The sequence below is a fragment of the Aythya fuligula genome, chromosome 11, assembly GCF_009819795.1.
Source record: "Aythya fuligula isolate bAytFul2 chromosome 11, bAytFul2.pri, whole genome shotgun sequence".
Taxonomy (NCBI): Eukaryota; Metazoa; Chordata; class Aves; order Anseriformes; family Anatidae; genus Aythya; species Aythya fuligula.
In genome coordinates, this window is record NC_045569.1 from 14,192,800 (window position 1) to 14,214,270 (window position 21,471).

The 21,471-nt window shown below is 48.0% G+C and overlaps 1 protein-coding gene across 2 annotated transcripts in view; it reads left to right on the forward strand.

Annotated features, from left to right (window-relative positions):
• Positions 1–21,471, forward strand: part of NTRK3 (neurotrophic receptor tyrosine kinase 3) — a 191,800-nt gene that overhangs the window by 158,219 nt on the left and 12,110 nt on the right. The window contains exons 15-16 of one of the 2 annotated variants that reach the window (XM_032195109.1): positions 2,869–3,112; positions 13,339–13,413. In XM_032195109.1, coding sequence (XP_032051000.1) covers positions 2,869–3,112; positions 13,339–13,413 — 319 coding nt within the window. The remainder of the gene's footprint in view (positions 1–2,868; positions 3,113–13,338; positions 13,414–21,471) is intronic. The other variant, XM_032195110.1, reaches the window with a different exon arrangement.

The following is a 21,471-nucleotide window of genomic DNA, read 5'->3' on the forward strand; positions in this document are numbered from 1 at the left end:
CTGGAGCCAGGGGCACGGTGTGTCTGTAAGAGACACTCAGGTGAGCTCTTCCCAGTTTAACTGCAGAAATTGGAAAAGCTATAAAATGGAAGAGGCTGACTTTAGACCCAGCTTCCCGGAGAAAAGCACAATAAACAAATAAATAAATAAATGGGTAGTGAAACGGGAACCTGTTCTGAAAAATCCTGCCATGGAGAAATACGGACATTACTCTGCAGGCAGCACAGCATCCCTAGGGCTGGTGTACGTGGTCTGGGGGCTCCCAAGCACACAGATCTGTGCTGGAGGGTCTGCAACAACTGCTCACTGAAAATCCCCATCACTTTCTCATTTTCCTTCAGTCACTTGTTTTCTAGGTTTTATTGTGTTTCTGTCTGTGGCAGCAGCAAATTTGTTGTGGGGATATGTGCATGTTGCCATTACAAGTCCTCTTTGCAATCTACAGTAAGTTGTTGCCATTTGCTGTTACCTAAGACAGTATTTTTTGTTTAAAAAATTGTGTAGTTCTGAGCTTTTTGTGTCAGTCCTCCCAGGGGAGCAGCCCCACAGTCAGACTGCTTTGGGACAGAAAGAGCCCTGGGAGCAGAGGGAGCACAGAGAGAGGTGATTTTCCTCCCCATGTTGACAAAAGCCTCTATCACACCCTAAAAGTAAAACAAAACAAAACAAAACACCACCATTCTTTGGCAGGGATCTACCCAATCCTATGACCTTTATGTGAAGCTGAGTTAAACCCCTTGCTCCAAGAAGAGATGGGCAGATCCCTCTCGTATTCTCTGCAGGTTTTTTGATGGAACTAAATGCACTAAAATCCCTCCTATTAATCTCATGAGTGTGTTGATACTTCTTTATTCTGGACTATACCCACGTGGGATGGAAAAAGGGATGGAGAGAGGAATATGGATTTTGTAAGACATACCCAGGTATCTCCTGTTATAGTAGGGTGTAAAAAGAACCAGGCAAATAAAGGCATTGGCTGACCATTTTTTACACGTGACCTGTTCCCTTCAGATGCAGACTTCTTTGGGGACAACTAATGTATTTGAAAAAGGTAGCAGTAATAAGAGAGCAATATATTCTTCACTTCTCACCAAGGAATATTTACCCTCAATGACACCAGGTATCATTTGCAGCTAAATACGGTGTAACTGCAAGGCACAACTGGTATAAACTGTCCAGCACAATTTTAGGAGCTATTTTTGTCCTGCTTTGCAGTTTTTAGTTAACCCGCTCAGTCCTGGCTCAGCTTCACCTGCTGTCAATATCTGTGGTCACCACCAGGTAATTTCCTGGGGTAAACTGTAGCCCAGGAAGGGCTGTTTAAAACCTTTGAGTAGCTATTTCTGCAGCCTCTCCTTGTGTTTAGCAGTCCTTCCAGTACACTGCTGCTCTCACCATGCCCAAAAGCTTCCACATTTCCCTGGGCAGCCCCAGCCCTGCAGCCTGCGGTGCTGCTCCCTATCTGCCCATGCCTCACTTGCTGCAGCATCACTCACTTGTGGCTCCCCAAAACACTCCTGGTCCCTCTGCACTCATTTCTGGAGTTGCTCTCCTCTTCCAGCTGTCCTGCAACCAGGAGGGGACCTTCGGAGCCATGTACCCAAGGGCAGAGCAGCGGGAGGTAGCTGAAGGCAGCAGCATTTTAACAACTGTTGGTTGAACCCTGAATGCCTGGATGCTAATTCCTTGGTGCACCATAAGCCCAACAGAGCAATTAGGAAATGGAGGCAGAGGAGGGAAACAGTTTGGGTCTCGGGGGTTGTTCAGTCCTGTATCGAGAAGGAGAGAAAGTTTGGAACCTGCATTTCAATTTGGTAGCTCTCTGCGGAGTTACTGCTGGTGGCAGGGGTGAAACTCCAAGAACCATTTCAAAGAGAACAGTGTGAAAGCCTCAGAGGAGATGCTGTGCTGCGTCTTAGTCACAAGGAGGAAGGTCACAGCAAAATCTCTTCCTTTTCCCTAAATATGAAGGCTTTTTTTATTCCACCTTCACAGAGTCCACCGCAGGGTGAGCTCCACTGGGGAAGAGACATCACAGAGGGAGCAGGACAAGACAGGCTTGGTACTCAGTGAGGGAGGGGATAAGAAAAGGGGACAGGACAGGGATGAGGCTGACCTTAAGTCCTGCATTTACAATGCACTTGGTTCAGCAGAATATTTCCTTTTGTTGCCCAGGATGTTCTCTGTTTCTGCTGGCATCCAGGTCTAACCTCTGTACCTCTACCTGTGCCTTCGCAGTTTATAGCACCTGTGTTACCTCTGGGATAGTTTAGGGTATAAAAGATAATTTCTAGGGATGAAGCTGCTGGTGTTTTCCTGAAAGTTTTCATGTAATCTCTGGTTGTTTTTGTATTGACTGGGGCTAGATTGTTTGGTGATGTGTTTGGATGAAATAAAGGAGGGTGTTTGGGATTAATAAAGAGGGTTGGCAACAAGAACGGGATGGCTGTGGAAGAAAAGAGGGTTATGTCTGCACATCTGAGAAGGTTTCAAAGGTGTAAGAATTAACTAGAGCGAACATGTAAGTATCTGGAAGCCCATTAGTTTTGCACAGGTCTTGTTGGAGAGAAGGATGGCAGGTCCTCAAGGTCCTGCTGTCCCAGCAGCCTGTGGCCATAAGAGGTTGAAGATAAAAGAGTAAAGATAGGAGAAGGATGTATGGCACATCCTCAACCAACAAATGTTCACCCAACCTCCTGTTCTCTTAAGCTTTCCTTTCTTTTTTCCACTGGAGCTGTGTGTGCATCCTCCCCCTGCTGAGCTGGGGGCTCGTCCCCACTCCAGCAGCACCAGTGACTGTGTGGGATCCCCATCTCCTGGTCACTTTTGAAACCCAACCCTATGCTTTTTGCTTCTTCCTCCCTATAGGGCACATGGCCCAGATGCTATGATCCTCGTGGATGGGCAGCCTCGACAAGCCAAAGGGGAGCTAGGGCTATCCCAGATGCTCCACATCGCTAGCCAGATCGCCTCTGGAATGGTGTACCTTGCCTCCCAGCACTTTGTCCACAGAGACCTGGCCACCAGGAACTGCTTGGTCGGAGCCAACCTGCTGGTGAAGATTGGAGACTTTGGGATGTCAAGAGATGTCTACAGCACTGATTACTACAGGGTAAGGCGGCTCCAGCGGCAGTGCGATGCTCAGAGAGAAGGGAGGCTAGGAAATGTGACCGTAAATCAGTTTGTGGAGCTCTCGGGCTACACATTTGATTATTCCCTCAGTGAAACATGCACACAGGTGTCCATCAGGTACATCGGTGTGTGCCTTATCCCTGAACCACTGTTCTCACTCCTTTTCAGTCCTGGGCATGCTTGCAGTTCAGACATCCATGCAGATGCCTACAAACAGAGCTCTGTGATACCCCAGCACACAGCCACAGCCTCTGGGATGCCTCTGAAGTCATCCTGATCTTCCTTCCTTCCTATTTTCTTCCTCATTTTTTTTTCAAAGACATTGATAAATTAAAGGTAATCCAAAGAGGTGACAATGATGATTAAAAGACTACAGGCTGTGACCTCTTGTCTTAGATTAAAGAAACTTAATGCAGGGACCTAGAGAAAAGGCAACTGAAAGACTGACTGATAAGTGCATAAAATATGGAAGAGGAAATAATAGGCAATTTAAGTTCAACCTCAAAACACTTTTTCCAGCAGGGACATCATTTAGACAATGGAATAATTTGCCAGAGGTAGGTTGCTGAGGGCCTGTCATTAAAGAAGTTCAGGAAGCAGCTAGATAAAAACGCCCGGGCTTAGTGCAGAGGCTAATCCTGCACTAGTCTCTGGGGACTGACTCAATGAGTCAGGAATGCCTTTGCAGTCTTATCTCCTGTGATTTATGCTCGCTCTGTCCCCTTGCCTCTCACACTCCCTTTGTGCCCGTTGGCACTGCCCTATCAGCCCAGGATGGCAACGTCCCCAGGGAGAGAGTGGCATTGTCACCCGTCCTCTGCTGGAGGAGAAACCGGGATGAGCAAAGTGTTGGAAGCACACTGGGGCAGGGATCTGTGGCTGGGCCATCCGCCAGCAGGGAAGGGCTCTTGAAAGAAAAGAGCAGGGGTTTCTTGCCTGGTGCTTGGTGTAAGGCTGGTTTATTTCTGATTACAGCATGGATGCCTGGCTTTGAGGCTGATTTCCATCAGCTACCTTAAGAAAGGGTTGACCTGTGGGCTTGATCTGATTGGAAAGATTTTCTGTGTGTGATGGGCAGTTGCCAAGTGGAGCTGGGGAGGAAGAAAAATGTGATCAAGTTTCTGCTGAGACTTATCACCCCTCCAAGGCCAGGACATTGCCTTATCACTGAGTTTAATTGCCAGTGAAGGAACTTATATTCCCTGTGCAGCACAAAAGCCCATGCTGGGAAAAGGTCTCAGAGGACTGCTGGGGCTATGGTCCCATCACCACAGAAACTTCAGGAAACAGCAAGTAGGGAAAAACAGAGCCCAGGGGAGGAGGAGAAGCAGCTTGTGAGACTATCCACACTCTTGCTTGGGTCCTCTCCTTCAGCCATGTTAGACCAACCCCTACTGCAGGTGATATCCTGCTGCTTGAGACAATCCCAGCAGAAGCTGTTTAACCGCAGCACCAACAGCTTTCTGCAATGGGACAATTGGCTGCTATTGTCACAGAAAGGATGGGAGGGTCCCCAGGAAGCGAGAACTGCGAAGAACATCATAGGCCAGCTCACCATAGTGGGATTTTTTGTCTTCTCTGTGATGGTGTCCTGCAAACCTCATCCTGTCTGTGCAAAACACTCTGCTGATGATTGCTCCGTGCTCTTTTGTGCAATGTCATAAGGCTTTTCTATTTCCTAGTGGACTTTTCTCTGCTCACACAAATGCCATGCACGCCAAACCAACAACTAGTTATCACTCATGTACCAGAGCTACAGCTGAGCTTCAGAGCAGTACAGCCCTGTGTTCTCAGCTGGTTTTCCTCTCTCTGCTTTCCCTGACTTTTGGTACCTTAAAAACTCTGTGCTCTGCACGCATGGAGACCTTTTCTCTGTTATTGTCCAAAGAGGGATTCCAGCAAATTAAGGTTTGATTGCCCATATTTACTTTGGTATGTGCATTTATTTTCTCCTGTAAACATAGGTAAGAAAAACAATCTGGCTTCACAATCATGCATTTCTGCTCTGTCTTCCTCACAATTTTAATTCCGAACACCCCTGGCGTGAAAGCTGGTTCTTCAAGGCTCCTTAGACAATCCTTTCAAGTACCCAGACCCATCACAAAATCCACCAAGATACCCCAAGGGAGGGCTTTTGAATGGATAGAGAAAACAAATGACCTCAGATGTGAGAACCAACCTGCTCCTGGGTCTTCCCCATGAAAGGTGGAGATGTGGCTGAAGAGCTAACTTTGAAACTCTTTTGTGCTCTCCCTGGTCCCATCCACATGTGGTACAATTCTCAGGACTGATCCCTAGAGGTAGTGCACATCCCTTTACCGCTGACACAGCCTGCAGCTCCCAGTGGAGCAAAGTTCTGTTTCAGGTGATTTTTATAAAATACATCCCAGTGTGCCCAAGCTGGAGGGTGGGTGGAACGCCACAATTTGTCATCTTCTGGGAACACTGTGAAAGACTCAATTTCGAGGCTGATGTAAAGTGACAGGTCTGGAGATCTCTGCAGACGGCCTCACTTCAGTCTGCTGGGTCCCTCTGTCTGCTCCTGCCCAGCTGCTCCGGGCCCCATGAGCACAGAGACATGGGCATGTGGATGTGTGAGTGTGTTCCAGGCTGAGGATTAACTTCTAGGCATTTCCTTTCTTTCCCATTTTTAATCTTTTAAAACAAAGAAAAAACACCATCTGGCTCCTGCATTTGTGGGATGCAGAAGTGCTTTACAAAGGTGAACTGCTTAATTTCCTGTTACACATTTGGATACAGAAAACAAACATTTGCGTAACAAAAGCAGCAGAGAGGCTTGTTTCCTCTCCTCTCTGTGCCTCTCTATCTGCCTGGAGACAGATGTGTCCTTTTCCTCGTGCCTCACAGAGGAATCTCATCAGCTGTTGCCTTTAAACCTCATTTCAGTGAGACAGGCTGGAGAGAGGATGGTTGTGGAGGTGTAGGCAGGGGAGAGGTGAAATGGCATCTGATTAGAAAGCAGAGGAAGGTGGAAGTACTGGGGAGAAGTAGCCCAGCAGGGCTGTGAAGAGAAAAGGCAGGGATGCTGAAGGAGCACTTCTGTGACATGTTGTGCAATGTGCCATGTAAGCTTTGGCTCCATGGGAACACAGGGCAGAATATACCCATATTGGAGAGAAAAGGGTTGGGAGGAAATTTTCCCTTTACTTTTCCTTCAAAACCATATGTGAGTAGGGGCTTTTTTAGGAAGGTCAGGCACGTGGAGCCTGCCCAGAGCCACCCGCCGAGTTGTGCTCCGGCGATGTCCAGATCATTTCCCTTTCTTGCCCCAGAATGAGTAATGCAATTCCAAAACAAAGTCATTTGGCAGCTGCCCAGGGATAGGACAGTATTTCTTCATCTGTGGAAGAGAGCACAGTCTTAAATCCTAGTCAACAGTCCTCAATAACTTCCAAGGTAATGCGCTGACATGGGTGAGACATTGGCAGTGAAGACACGGGTTGAGTAGAAGAAGGATTTATGTAGGAATTAAATTTCATGAAGACAACCTCCTGTCCAGCTCTGCTATGCGCTGCCCTTCTGGCAGCCTGTCCCGAATCCTGTGTTGGGTTCAAAACCCCTAGGGAGTTTAGGAATCCTTTTCCAGAGATCTGTCCTGAGTATATCCAGGCCACTGTTCATCATGCAGAGGACACACGCTCATCAAAAAAAATAAATAAATAAATAAAAAATGGCACATGCAGGATTTGCAAATGGCTCTGAAAATAAATTTGTATTTCTGGCAATGCAGAGCTAAACAGAATAATAAAACCCACCCCCCACTTCTGTGTCTTCACCACTCTGGAGCATTCTTTGGATTTGGGTGAGACAAGGGTTGCAGGAAGAGGCAATATCTTTTATTGGAACATCTGATATTGTTGGAGGGGAAAAAAAAAAAAAGAAAAGAATGAATTTTAGACACATAAGTCCTCTCTGAGCTCTTTTTTTTTTTTTTTTTTTTTTTTTTTTTTTTTTTTTTTTTCTCCAGTGATATCTGTTGGTTTAATAAAAGATTAATATCTCTTCCTATGAACCTTGGCTCTCACATCCTTAGACCATCAGTGCCAAAACAACGGTTCTGCTATGACTTTGGCCTTAGGTCAGTGTTCTTTAAAAACTCTAGGATTCCTCTGGCAGATGTCTCCTCCTCTGAAGCATGAAGGTTTACTCGGTAAATGTTTTCTTTCTTCGCTTTAGAATGGCTACATAAAAACCATATTCTTTATAATTTGCAGTGCCCCTTGTCAGGCTGCCTTCTGATGACCATCTCCCATCTAGACCATCTCTTACTTTATTTCTCCTCCCTGGAGATCAAAATTGTTTTCTTTTTTCCTGGGCTACAGTCAGCTATTTTTCCAGCGAAGTCTCCACGCAAGTAATAGATCGCTGAGGTTTAGCAGCTGCCTGGGTCATGCTCCTTTGGAGGCTCATTCAGCGTGGCAGATAAGACTAATAGACAAGCCTTCCACTGAAAGCAGATTTAGCCTGACCAACACCCTCCTAGACAGAGGGTCCCTCAGTGATCACGGTGCTCTGTCCCCACCAGCTCTGAACCCACTGCAGAGGTTTAGCTCTGCCCACCAGCATTTTCTGTGCATCTATGCCAGGGCTCCTCAGTGCCTGTGTGTGTGTCCCTTGGTCGTGCAACTACTGCTTTCCTGTCCTCCAAAACTCTGTTGCTTTGCTGTCCATCTCATGCAGCATGTTTACAGCATGGGGGATTGATCCTAGTGAGGGAAATTGCTGCCCAGCCCTGTTAGCACCCAACCCTCTTCCCCCAAATGTGGACAGTGCAAACTCTCTGAAGCAAGCTCTGGAAAGGAGAGGTTGGCCTCTTCACCTACAAAAGGGAATGCCAGCAGGAGAACAGGAGCAAGCTCAGTCCCCAGCTGTGCTGGCAGTGCTGTGGGGTCTTGTGTATAGGGTTTAATATGTGTGCCACATTCAGCTTCCAGCAGAGGATAATTTCCAGCAGCTAAATGCTGTGCAGATGCTAAGCAGGAAAGCATCACCTTTTGTCTGTTCTGCCCCTTCTCCCAGGTGGAAAATATAACGTGCTACTCTCTCTCCACCCTTTCTCCCAGGGTGCTGAGAAGGTTTCATGCCTGTAATTATACGGTACAGTAAGGAACGGACTTAGAAGTGAAAAGGACTTTCATTTTCTCCTGTAACAGGTGGGATTCTGGAGAGCATGTCTTGCTTTGTCATGCCCAAATAGGGGCAGGGAAGTCTCAGAGTGACCTGGAGATGTTCCCTGGAGACCCCTGGTGCAGGTAGATACAGATGGGCCAGCCAGGCAGAGCCATAGTCTTGCTATGTGCAGGAGCCTTCATATGCTGTTGAAAACATTACATGCCCTTTTCAACCTCTGTTTGCCCGTGTGTCCCCTTACCCCAACCCCTGATTTGTTATTTTTTTGCTTGTTTTCATGGCCATCACCCCCTGTATGACCCATGAGGTGCGGGTGGCTCACAGCATGGTGCCTCACAGCTGCCCCAACTGGTGGTTTGGGGCCAAAAGGGCAAATTTCCCCAAAGTGGTAGTAGGGTTGGAAAGAGGGGAGGTGAAGGAACTGCTCAAATGTGGGTACATGGGGTAAGTGTCTTTGTGCTTGTCCTGGTGTGCTCTGCGTTCAGGAAAAGTCGGTGTGATACTGAATGTGCTGCTCTCTGATATCTCTGTGGCTCCTATAAAACCCTCTGCAAATTGAATTCATGGCACAGCTCCTTATCTCCTGGAAGGAAGATGTAACAGCATCATCTTGTGTTTCAGACAGACATTTTTTCTCAAGTCTTGCTCATTTCTGCACCGAGGGAAAAAAAAACAAATGTTGAAGAGTCTTTATTTTTCACCCTTCTTCCTGTTTGAAACATTAAGAGCCCTTCACACAAAACAGCTCAAGTGCAGAGGAATTAATTGGGGAAATTAGGTTGTGTTGTATTTCTGGCATTTTCTCAGAAATGGTAATTGCCCTAATTCTCCACCCTGCCAAGCCCTCCGCTCGCACCTTGTCCCCCCTCCCTTCTCCTCACTGTCGACCTGTCTTTCTCTTGCTTGAGTTGCTGTTTTCATGCTGTTGCCATTTATTTCATTTCAGTAATGAGAGGGATGTGGCAGGTGAAGAGCTCTCGCAATCTAGTGACATCTTCTTTGAAGCTGAGACACAAAAGAGCAGTTTGTTTTGGGGAAATGAAAACTCCCTGCTACGGTACTTGACCTCCATGTTCACCGTTGCTGCTGCCTGGGATATGTTGCTGCTGCTGCACTGCAAGTCATTTGGCTCATATATTTTATTTAATATTGTCTCTAATGCTGACTTTCACACTTAACCCCTCCATGTGCCCCCCCAAACCCTCGCACGCTCACCAAGAGCTAATCAAGCTTATGATCTTTAACTCAAAGCTCAGTCCAGTTCTCAGAGGTGTGAATTGAGGTGTGTGCTTTCTCCTAACCACCAGACCTGAACTCCAGAGTGCAGGGGAAATTTGAAGCTTTGCAGTTTGACTTCTTGATGGTTTTTAACACCTGGCCTCCCGTTTGCTGGGATCACAGCGGTAGACAATATATTCTGATCTCAGGCAGCTGGTGATGTTCATGGCACATTGAGATCAAATGGAGGTGCTACAGTGGGTAGTAAGGTGCTGGGACTCCTTGTCCCAAGAGATGGTAGGTGCCAACAGTTAGGGTGGGCTAAAAAAGTGGTTGAAAAGAGTTGTGGATGAAAAATAATCTATTAGAGGTAATCAAACACAGCAAACAGACCCAGAGAGGCAAAGGAAGCAACTTGTGAACCCCACCCATCCTTGAGCAGTCTATTTTCTTGAGTAGCAGACCCATCCAAGAGTGAATATCCACCTGCTAGAAGCTGCTTGCTTGTAACGTCCTGCATTCCTCCTGCAGTCCCTGCTCTGAACACCCCATTAGCCTAAAAACTGTGAGAGGCATGGAAAGGAGCACGGTGCCTAGCTTAAGCCAGAGACTCTCCCATGATGGATATCCAGCCAGAATGTGCTCCTTTGTGCCAAAACAAGGAAAGGTTGTGTATGGAGCAGGCTGGAGGAGATCATGATTCCTGTTTTTTACCAAGGTGGCCTGATTAAAAGTGTAGCTAGAGCAGAAGAAGGTAGAGAACCATATGCCAGCAAGCTGCGTTATTCCAGCTCCAGGAACACCACAAGCAATGTGTGTGTTTCTGAGCATACCAAAAAATCACCCATATTTTGGAAGAAGCATCACCACTTAGGGGAGGCATGGATGTGCCAAACTCTCACCTCCTGTAGGTTGTTGGACCCATTTCCCCACCGCCCCCCATTTGTCAGAGGCCTTCTGCTGCCTTCCCACCCACAGCACCCCACTCTCAGGTGTCCTTACTGGGGGACAGCTTTGAGATCAGCCAGGAAAGGTGGGGAGCAGCCCCAGCCCTGAGGTGAGCAGTGAGAGAACCCGAGTCAGAGGTGTTATAGCCATTTTAGGGGGAGCATGGATAAAATGACTTGGGTTGTATTTTATTTATTCCCTTTTCCTGATGTGTTGTGTGACTTTTAGTGTTTTTTCAAGTGAAACTTGAAAATGTCCCCCACGCAACCGGCCTTACTTCCAGACAAAATGAAGACCTCCCTAGAAAAGATAAGAAGCAAATTTATTCATTGCAATCCTTAATTAAGATATTTACATGGAAAGAAAACATATTTTGTTTTCCTCCTGATTCCTGCATGGCCGGAACTCCCATGGGCTTTCCTTTCCTGATTTCCCCCCCTGTTTCATAGTCCTGCCTCTCTTGCAGCCACAGAGAGCTCCTTCTCCACGCCAGCTGGATGGAGAAAGCCCCTGTTTGCAAGCAGCTGTCTTTAATAAACAGGCTGTTTAGGACTGGGCTGTCAAAGAGAGCATGTTCAATGTACAATCAAGGGGCAACGATGCACAAAATTGCACACACACACAAAATAGGAATCTTTTCTTGGTGCGTATTGAGCTTTGAACGCTTAAGTGATTCCACCTCTCTCTTCCCCATCCAATTATGTGGGCAACACACGATAAGATTGCTAAAGGAATTAGTGAGTGAAATCTTTATACTGCCTAATCAATATCATTCTGCTCAGTACAAGGCATCTCGCCCCCCTCCCAGCCCTGGTTGTGTTTTCATTTACCCTCTGAAAACACAGGTTCACCTTCTTGTTCTTTGAGCTGCGGTGACCAAGAGGAAAAACAGCAGCACGTCTCTTGGAAATGTTTGTAGTCACAGAGCTTTTTCCTTGCATTAAAAAAGAAAAGACACAGGGATGATTATAAGCCTAGCCAAAACCATGTTTCAGTGTCTTAGAGAGACCAGAAGGACCTTTCCTCCGTTTCAGCTGTATGGCCTTACAGAAATGGCCAGCCACCTTGCAAGCAAAGATGCTGGCAGATAATTTTTCTGAGCATCACCAAGGCAAGACGCCAGATTTGATGGGCCACCAGACTGATCCAATATAGCAAATCCTGTGTTCCACTGTGGATTCAGAGACCAAATTATCAATTAATGTGAAGCATTAAAAAAATCCAAATCCCTTTTAGTTCCCTGCAGTCATTAGTGACAAGATACAATATCTATAGCTCAGATGCTTTGCCAGCATCCCCTGGCAGTAAGGCAGAAACTCCACTCCTAATTTTTCTAATACATACAAGAAAAACATATGAGATCAGTGGTTTTTGGAGTCAGATTCAGCTGCCTCTTCATATTTACTTAGATGGAGGAATAAATCAGGTTTGGGTTACTCTCTGGGTTAGTTATTTGTTATTGGAATAAATGCATGGTAATAGATCTGACAGGAGAAGATGTTTCTCTTTCAGCTCTGCGTTTGAGGTAGAATTTGCTTTGTTCTGCACTATATTATATTGATGTTTTTTTTCCACTACTGATGACTTCATCTGCTCTGCTTCCTTCCAATGTCCATACCTCTGCCACAGCTGGCTTTAGGATGCGGATTTATGTGATAGATATTTCTCTTTCTTTTTCCCCAACTGTAACCCTGTAACGCAGAGGCAATTTAAACAACCATCATGAAACAATTTTCTAAACCTTTCCCCCACCCATTTCCTACCTCAACTTTTTGGGAAGGGAGGCGAGTCAGTCATTCTCAGAGCAATTCCCCAAGCAGAATGAGCTGTCAGCTACATTTAACAGCTCGGTTTTCACCTCTGGAGCAGGGTGGGAAGGCGCCCCGGGGTGATGACTAGCCAGACACACCCTAAGCCCGTATTTTGGGTTTTCCCTGGGCAGCTGTCAGCCTGAGCTCCTAAGGACCACAGCCAGAAGCCTGCCCCCGAACCACCACTCTCACCAACTGCCCTTTCATCTTGGGATTTTGCCTCCTTTTTGTCCTGGTGGGAACACAAAGACCTTACTAAAGAGCCAGCAGACTTTTTGCTAATCGTTTACTTTTAATTTGCACGCTGAGATCCTTGCCCTTTCTCCTCCCTTCCATTCCCCAAACCTTTCCTGCCTCGATGCACTGGAAATTGTAGCATCGTATTTTCCAATTCCCTTATCCCTTCCTAGGGTTCAGCTTTGCGAGCACCTGCAACAGCAGTGATGGGACAAAGACTTTGGGGGAAAAGCAGGCTGATGTACCAGGTGCTTCACTGGGACATTTGGCTAAAGATGCCCTTTCTCTCTGGCTACCCCTGAACTTGGTTGAGTACAGACATCAGGTCTGGGTCTTGTTCTGCTGGCAGAGACAGATGGGTCCTTGCGTCATGCCCAGGAGGGCTGGCAATGGATCAGGAGCTGGAAGCTTAGCTACTAGATCCACAGCAACCTCTCAGGACCCATAAAATTCCTTCAGGCTGTCCAGAGAGGGGCTCAGGGCCGCCAGGGGATGGGGCTTCTCTGGCCAAGGAGAAGTCTGAAGAGCCCGGAGCCCCATTTGGCTTTTGCCCAGCACCAGTGCTCGCCCCTTGCCCTCCCTCTGCACAGGTGCAGGTGATGCTTTGGGGTGCCAGGTAACAGCCACCAGGGCTGGGGGCTCGCTTGCCCCGTGTCCCCCCTGGTGAGGGCTGCGCAGAGCTGGGGTGCTGCAGGCAGTGCAAGACATACGGTTCGGTTAAAGACATACCCTTTCCCTTCTTGTCCCCTTGCTTCATCCCCCCCCATCCCTCCCTCCCTCTCTCACCCTCCCCTTCTCTTTTGTTTGTCTCCTTCCCTTGTTTTCGCCCATTCACTGTCAGGAAGGGCCGCGTCCGAAGGGCCAGTTCAGCGCAGCGTGGCAGCGACAGAGACTGGCACCGCCGGCAGCTGCAACAGTGAGTGGATCCCGACCCCTGGGGCAGCTGGAGGCGGGGGACTGGTGCTGCTTGGCCGTGGAAACACCCGTGGGGCCAAGCAGCTTCGGGACTAGGTCGGGTCTAGTGCGTGTGGTAGCCGAGGGGCTCTCGTGTGCGGTGGGAAATGTCTGTGCTTCTCTACTCCAGCAGCTCCCTGGGGCTTGTATGGAGTGGTAACGGGATGAATGCAAAAGTTCCTCAGTGCAGTCCTCCTCCATGGGCGTTCAGGCTGTGTCTGCACTAGCAAATGGTGTGGGACATCCTCTGGTTCTGATGGCAGCGTGCTCAGCGTGGTTTATCTCCATGCAAACCTCTCCCACCTCCAAGCAGGGTGGTGTTTGCTCTGCCTACCAGGGACCATTCCTGCCTTGTATTGTCCTCTCAGCAGTTGCTTGGATGCTGTTGAATTGGCGGGGACCTAACGCTGGCCATTTAAACAGTTGGACCATCACATGCCGACCCTCATGTCTTTTGTTTGCTAGTCTAGACACAGCCCCTGTGCCTGAGCAGCTGGGTGCCTGCAGCAGCCGCTGAGCAGACTGAGAGCCCCACTGCTGCTCCCCTCCCTCCTTGGTGCAGTAGCACGGGGAGATCAGCGTGGGTTCGATGATCCAGCAATGCAAAACAGCTCGGTTTTGCCAAGATGGTGGCTGATGGGAGCTGTGCCAGCCAGCTGAGGGCTGGTGAATCCTCTTTACTCTCCCACAGAGGCAAGCCCTAGTCCCAGTGTGGTGTGCTGGATGCTGGAGCCTCGGGGTGCAGCGAGATGGGATGCAGCATGGTGGGTCCCCAACACTTGCTGCATCCCAGAGGCTGCTGCTGGCAATCTGCAGGGCTGCTGGAGGTCAGCTGCAGGAGCTGATGAGAGGAGCAAATACTGAACTCAATTGTCCATTGTGGTTTTGCTGCTTGTGCACAAAGAAGCATTCTGTGGATCCTGAAACTTGCGGAGCCATTGCTTAAATCTGTTTTGGATTGAGCTAATCCACCCAAAGACACTCTGCAGAGTGTGATGCACCCTAACAGGTTATGGCAGGAAAGTGATGGCTCCCCAGTTTATTTCTCAATAGTTTCCCTGTGCCAGCAAGCCTTAAGAGACGCACATAAATATTCACAAAGTAGCCATGACTTGGACAAATTCCTGGGGACGGGGAGAACTAAAGGCTCCAACCCCCCAGTGTGTGCTCCTGGCCAGGTGATGGAGGACCAGCTATCGCAGTGCCCAGCCTCCTCCCAGCACCACTGCACTCCTGCCCCAGCAGCAACAGGGATCCAGCGAATGCCTGCGGGGTGTAAAGCAGCTCGGTGTGTTTGCAGAGCCCTCCTGAACCTGTGCCGGAGCAGGGCTCTGGCAGTTTCTGACTGCTGCCCAAATCACAAGGGAGTGTGAGTTTAGGTCTCGCCGGCTTTACAGGGGCTATGTCAGCGGCTAAGAAGACGTGCCACCAAAAGGTGATTTTGTTATGTTTATGCCTTTCTGAGCCAAAACCGAATTGCAGGGTGTGGATGGGAATTTAGTTCTAAGCTCTGATGTAATTTTGTATCCTCAGGCCTGAAGGCAGCTTTTAAAAAATGATTTCCCCCTGTGCCCTGACACTATTTTTTTGCCTTTCAATCATGCCCTTATGACAGAACAAATACAGGACTTGACCTTTGCAATGTGACATAATAATATGTGACTTCTTTATAGCTCTTTTCATCCCAAATGCTCGGCAGACTATGAATCTGATCCTGCAACCACTTACCACTGGGCTTAGCACTCAGTTGCCCGAGCAATCCCTGGGGAAACTAGAGGAGCACTGACATGCAGAAGTGCTGTACCTGGTGTTATTCACAGGATCAGGCCCCAGAGAGATGTAGCACATGTCTGTGAATAGCAGTGTTTTGGAGATTTTTTATTCACTGTCAGGGTCGCGTGGCCAGCACTAACACGACAGCCTCCCCTTGGCTAAAATATCATGGCAGGTAATGCTTGGGTCATGTTTATAGCTATCATCTACAATCATGTTGCTTCTTTTATTATTTTTTTTCCCAGCCTTAGAAGCATGCTAATTAATAAACAGCTTATCCTGCACCATTTGATCCTGCAGAAATCACAGCATTTTCACTTATTAGTAAGTAGCAATTAAAGAATTATAATTCTTTGAGGGGAAAAAAAAACACAAACATTACTGCTCACCCTCTGCATCCCTTCTGAAACAACCTTGCACTGTGTCCTCAGAAATCCCAAGCTCAGGCCCTTTGACTTGATAGAGGATCCCAAAAAACACTTTCTGCTCTGCTCTTCCTGTTCTGAAAGGCAGACCCCACTTAGGTGCATGGAGAAGAAGTGATATCAGTCTTGGACTGGGCTGTGAGCCCCTTCTATATGCCATCTGTAGTCTGTCACCATAGGAAATTCAGCTAGTCCCTCTGTGTCTCAGTTCCCCACTCTTAAAAGGTGATCCCTGGTCATCTTCAGCAAGGAGATACACATCCACCAAAAAAATAAGTAAATAAAAAAAGACAGGAGACGGGTAAGTACAGGGGAAATATGTAGGGAACCTGTGAGCTGAGACACTTGGTGTACTGGTTCAAGGACAGTGAATTTTGGATGTTCTTGGTAGCTGGAAAATATGAAGAGAGAAGCGGGGGGATCCCTACTTCCACCTCCACTTGACACATTCAGGACAGGCAGACCTTGGAGACAGATCTGTTCCCCCTTCTTGTGATGGGAAGTAGATAAATCTGGGGGTGGAGACCCCAGCATCAGCAGGCATCCGTGTGTTTTGCTGTTTTCTGCCATTCCCCCGCCCTTAGAAAATAAATTCATTAGGAGTGGAGAGGAAGGGATTCCCAGGATCATCAAAGCCAATCCCCTCTTGCATCAATCACATCAGATTTATCTTTTCATAATCAAGCAGCACTATTAAATGTGCTCCTAAGGGAAGACAGGCCCAGCATCTCGTTGCTTGAACTTGCAGATTCTTCTAATTTCCAGCCCGTGCTTAGTCACGGCCCGTTCGCCGCGCAGCAGGTGCCTGGCACGGAAGCAAGAAACTTAACACAGTTTTCTTAAAATAACCACCCAGAAATACTATTGAGAAAAAAATGCTGAGGTTGCAAAAGGGAGCGTGCAAGGTCAGGTAATGACAATGGCAAGGCCTCAGCTCACACGCCTTGCCTCTGCCTTGTAGTGCAGACTTTACATCACCGCCTGCCATTAATCTTGTATGATTCAGCTGAGGTACAAGGCAGAAACGCTCACGGAACAAAGGAACTTCTTCGCTATTCTTCTACATAATATTCGTTGTGTAACACCCTGTCTCTTGTGCAAGGTGTAACTAACCCTGAGCTAAACACCTGCCTGTTTTCCCCTTTCTTGGCAGGCTTTTCCATGACATTTCTTGCTTCGTTGTACAAGCCCTTACCTGCACAGCAGTTTTGTGAAGTGAGTGGGTTGCATCGCCCCTTTTTAGGTTAGGAAGGGAAGCACAGAGCACAAGGGCACACAGAAAATCCATGAAAAAAAGCCAGAATAAAATTCCACCTGCATTGCCACAAGGGCAGCTGTCCTCTCAAATGCCCCTGCTTCACTTAGGGCAGCCTTACTCTCTCCAAACCACACAACTGCTGCAGAGCCAGAGGAAAGGGGCCGGTGCAGCAGCTTGTTGCAAGCCATGGGAATGGTGGGATGCTCTAGAGCCCTGGCTTGCTCTCATTCTTGTTCTGTTGGTCAATCAGAGTGCACAGTGAAGTGGCAACGGGATGGGGGGAAGGACCTTGGTGAATGTTGCCAAGCTGAGAAAGGCAGAGGTGCAAAAACACGCAGTTAGCCAACTCAGCACCCATTAGTTCAGAGTCAGCCCATGGAAAGCAATGGCACATGGAGACATCCAGGCTGAGATGCAACATAAACTGCTGGAGACACTCAGGGGGAGGGCTCACTTGACAAAAACATGGTTGCTTATTTAACTTGGCAGGTATTCAAGTGAAACAGGCATGAGCAGGAGGTGTCAGAGCCGTTCTGGGTACCAGCGTGTGGGATTTTTAACATTCTATTTCAGTGCTCCTGTTTGGAAAAGAAATTCACTCAGAAACCCTTTTTTTTTTTTATTATTTTTTTAATCACTACTTAAATGTCATAAGAATTGTACAGTGCCCACCTTAATGTTCCTAACAAATTAAAATATTTTATTAGTCTATTACCTGAAAATCATCACCGGGGTTACTATAAAAACCTGAGGCGGTCTGGAGGGAAGGATGTCAGTAGGTCTAAAAGGTGTGCAAATATATTTCATCGCCATAAAGATCCCAGGGGTCAGACGGGCAGCCCCCAGCCCCAGAGCAGCAGGCTGATTAAGGTGGGGAGAGAATGAGGAACATCTCCTGATGGGCGGACAGCCAGCAGACCTCTCCTCTGGTTTTCCAGGAGTTGTGATGGGTGAATGCTTGGGTCTGTGCCCAGCTGCTCTGGGTGGCTTCAGAGGAAGGCAATGGTGCTGTTCATACCCACCTCCCTTATGATAAGAAAAAGTAAGTGCCCCAGGCAGCTCACCCCATTGTGGAGGAGCCTCTTGGGACCTTTGTCCCCATCCTGCTGACTCAGGGTGCTGATGCTCCCACCCTGCATCCACATGGCCATGGCTCTGCCCTCCCAGGTGTTTTCAGGACACCACCACAGCCAAATTCAGCCAGGAAGCAGCCAAGGAAACCCATCCATGCATGCCCTCTTCCTCCTGCAGATGACTCTGGATGAGTCCCTCTGAATAAGCAATGCCTAAATCCTGGGCAGCGGGCCAGCCTCATCCAGCTCCAGAGCCACAGCCCACGTGCACTGCCCCCAGCAGCTGACACCTGGGTGACCAAGTGTCCCCTGCTCTGGTCCCCAGGTGACAGCAGGGCCAGGTGACACCGCAGCAGTGGCTCCTGATCAGGTCCCGTGGCCCTGCAGAGCCGGGGGCTCTCGCAGGTTGCTCCTCACCGGCCTGGGCGGGTGTCAAAGATTAATTACCATTTAGCCGGCTGCATTTCCATCTCCGCAGAAGGCTGCAGTGGAAAAGACAGCAGTAGTGGGATAATTTACTCCAGCATTACACAGCAGATTACCCTGTACTTACAGGGTCACCAGTTACCATATAATTAGACCTCCAACGCAGGGAAATCCACCATAGGTTTCCAAACCTCTCTTCTTCCCAGTGTCAGAGAAGCCGAGGGCCAGCAGCAAAGTGCAGACTGAAACCTCATTAGGTGCATTTAAAGCTGTTAAATGGCTTAAAATTCAGGTTGGGGGAGGTGAAACGAGAAGGCAGCAAGAGCACCTCTCAGTCAGCAAGAGGGGGGAAAAAACAGAGCAGTTTGTCTAGGAAATGCAGGGAAGCTGAGGCAGAAAGCAGGGCTGTGAGGGAGCTATGGGAGCCAGGGGGTTAGGGAACCTAACCTCTTTTTTTTTTTTTTCCCCGTGCACCCAAATCAAGCACCTACTCGCAGAGTGTTTTGAAGACTGACAAACACCTTTGATTATCTAGCACAAATTCCAGCAGCAGCTCATTTCACCTCTCGGGTGGTTAACAAACACAAATCGGCCATGATCAATACACGGCATGTTGCTGTGAAGTGAGATTGTGCCTGCTCCGGGCCATGCTGCACTTCATCCTCATAAATCCCATCCTCTTTAAACCACTCATGGTCCCTTGTGGGGTGACAGCTGCCCAGTGAGCACGTGGAGAACCCATGCCAAAGAGCAAAATGGAAACCCCTGTGTGCCTCTCCAGCAATCATCATTTTAAATATTACACAGCCACATTCTTGTGACTTAGCCCCACAAAGAGTATCCATAAGGTCAACTACTTCTGGAGAGGTAAAGCTGAAACAAAGACAGGGGGAAGCAATTGATTTCTGAGGCAGGGTGGAACGAGCTGTACATAAATAGTTTGGCTAAGCAATGATCAGAGGGGGGAGATGTGCTGCCTGATTGCAAATATTTACATAGTTGTGAGCCTAAAGGTTACGAAACATTGTTCAGGGAAGTACGTAGAAGTTAGCACAAGGATAAAATGCTGAAGATGAGGCAGGGGAAAATCAGTGTGGCAAGCAGGAATTTTCCATTGTGTAGGCAAGATTTGCTTCTGATTTCCTGAGGGAAGCTGGGGGTTGCCCACTGGGATGTTTGAATTGGTGCCCATCAATACCTTAGCAAATCCTTTAGGTCCCTCATTCACAAGGGAAAGAGGGCAGAATGGAACTTAACAGGTTTTTTCCAGCTCTTCTCCTGGATCTGTAAAGCTGTTTCATACACAGACATGCGTGTCATTGCCTGTGCATGCTGCATGCACATACCTAATGCTCTTGGGCTCCAGCAGCTTATCCAGAGGCAGCGAAACCAGCCAGGGCTTTAAGCCCAGCGTTTGCAGTCACGTTTCTCCTTGAAGTAAATGCTCCAGCAATGACATAATTGAGGACTGTCCTGTCTGCTCAGCATATGTCTGCGGGGGTCATTCATCCTACCAGACGCTGCAGAACATTAGCGGTTTCTTTAGGCTCACTTTCTCTTTCCGTCCTTCCTCTTGTGGCTAACCCTAATGGAGAGCTGGTGTCTGGAGACTCCGCTAGGAAGACCTGCCTTGTTCAGAGAGCTGGCTATCTAGGAGCTAGTCCTGTCTTATGGCAAAAACAGCCACATGTGTCCTACAAGGTGCTGGGCTTGTAAAATGATTCCAGTGGGCTAGGTGACGTGGAGCACCTGGCTGGCTGCAGGAAGGGGAGCAGAAGGCAACCAGTGATCGCTGTGATGGCCTCGTAGTGCTGGAAGACTCTAATGGCATCTGCAACCCAGTTCCTGTGTTTGTGGGTTTGCTTATTTATTTAAGCTCCTGGCTAAGTGAAGCAGGGAGGAAGGATTTTAACTCTCAGTGGTTAAAAGGCATAGGACTCCTGCAACTCTGTCCTAATCAAGGACATCTGCAAAACTTGGTAAAGAGCAGAGGAAACTTCAATGCACGGGAAGTCTCGGGTGAAAAAGTGCTTGAGTAGAGAAGGATGAAACGCTTGACTCTTCAGTTTCAGGTTTAGCTTGTTTTTCATCAGAACCTGCAGCCAAGCCCCAGCTTTAGACAGGTGTGGGTGCGCTCTTCTCCTCCACCTGCCCACTACGCACGGTCTCTAAGTGTGCCACATCACATTGTAACAAGGATGCTGGAGGCAGGCATGGGAAGGACACATCCAGGGCAACTTTCTCTACTTTGGAAGTTTAGCCATTAGCCTCTTCTAATTCCTGTGTCTCTGCAGTGGCTGAAATCATGAGTGTTTGGGGGGGAGGATGTTGGGGTTTGCCTTTGTGGTGAGACATGGCTCTCTGTTCAGCAGTGCCAGAGCCAGCCCAGCTTTCACACAGGCACTGATGAGTTTAATCACTTCGTTAGTAGGTGTGACACTGCAGCCTCCGATAATGAGCTCTTTATTTTAACATGGCTTGCAACGTGTTTGTGTGAGATGCCATCTGTGCTTGCACTGCCTTCATTAGGAGAGAAAGCATAAGCATCTTCTGGAGCTGTTTGGTATTTCTGTGATGTTTCCCTGCTGAGCAACCATTGTTCAACTGCAGGGTGAGAACTTGTACCAGAAGGAAAGTACCAGCACCCAAAATGTTTAAACAGGCCAAAAAAAACTGTTAGGTACAGCACTGGGAACCATCCTCAGCTGGCTTACAGGAAATCAGCTAGAAGGGATGATCCAGCTACTTTATTGCTGAAAGTTTTTCATTGTGGTAAAGCACTACAGCCCATTCCTCTAAGCTAAAATATTGTACTTTTTCAGAAAAGCAAGGAACAGATTTCTATCATAAAGAGACTTCTATTTTGTGTGCTTCCATACTATGACTGTGCACAAAAAGCTCTGAGTTGCCTGCCCAATTTTTGGATAGAACAGATGCTATAAGATTTACATGCGGATCTGACTCCCCCAAATCTCCACCCTCTACATGTTTCTATAGGTACCCCTCGGTGAGCCAATAGGCAGCATGCTCATGGTATTTCTCTGCTATCCACCAGCCCTCCCAGC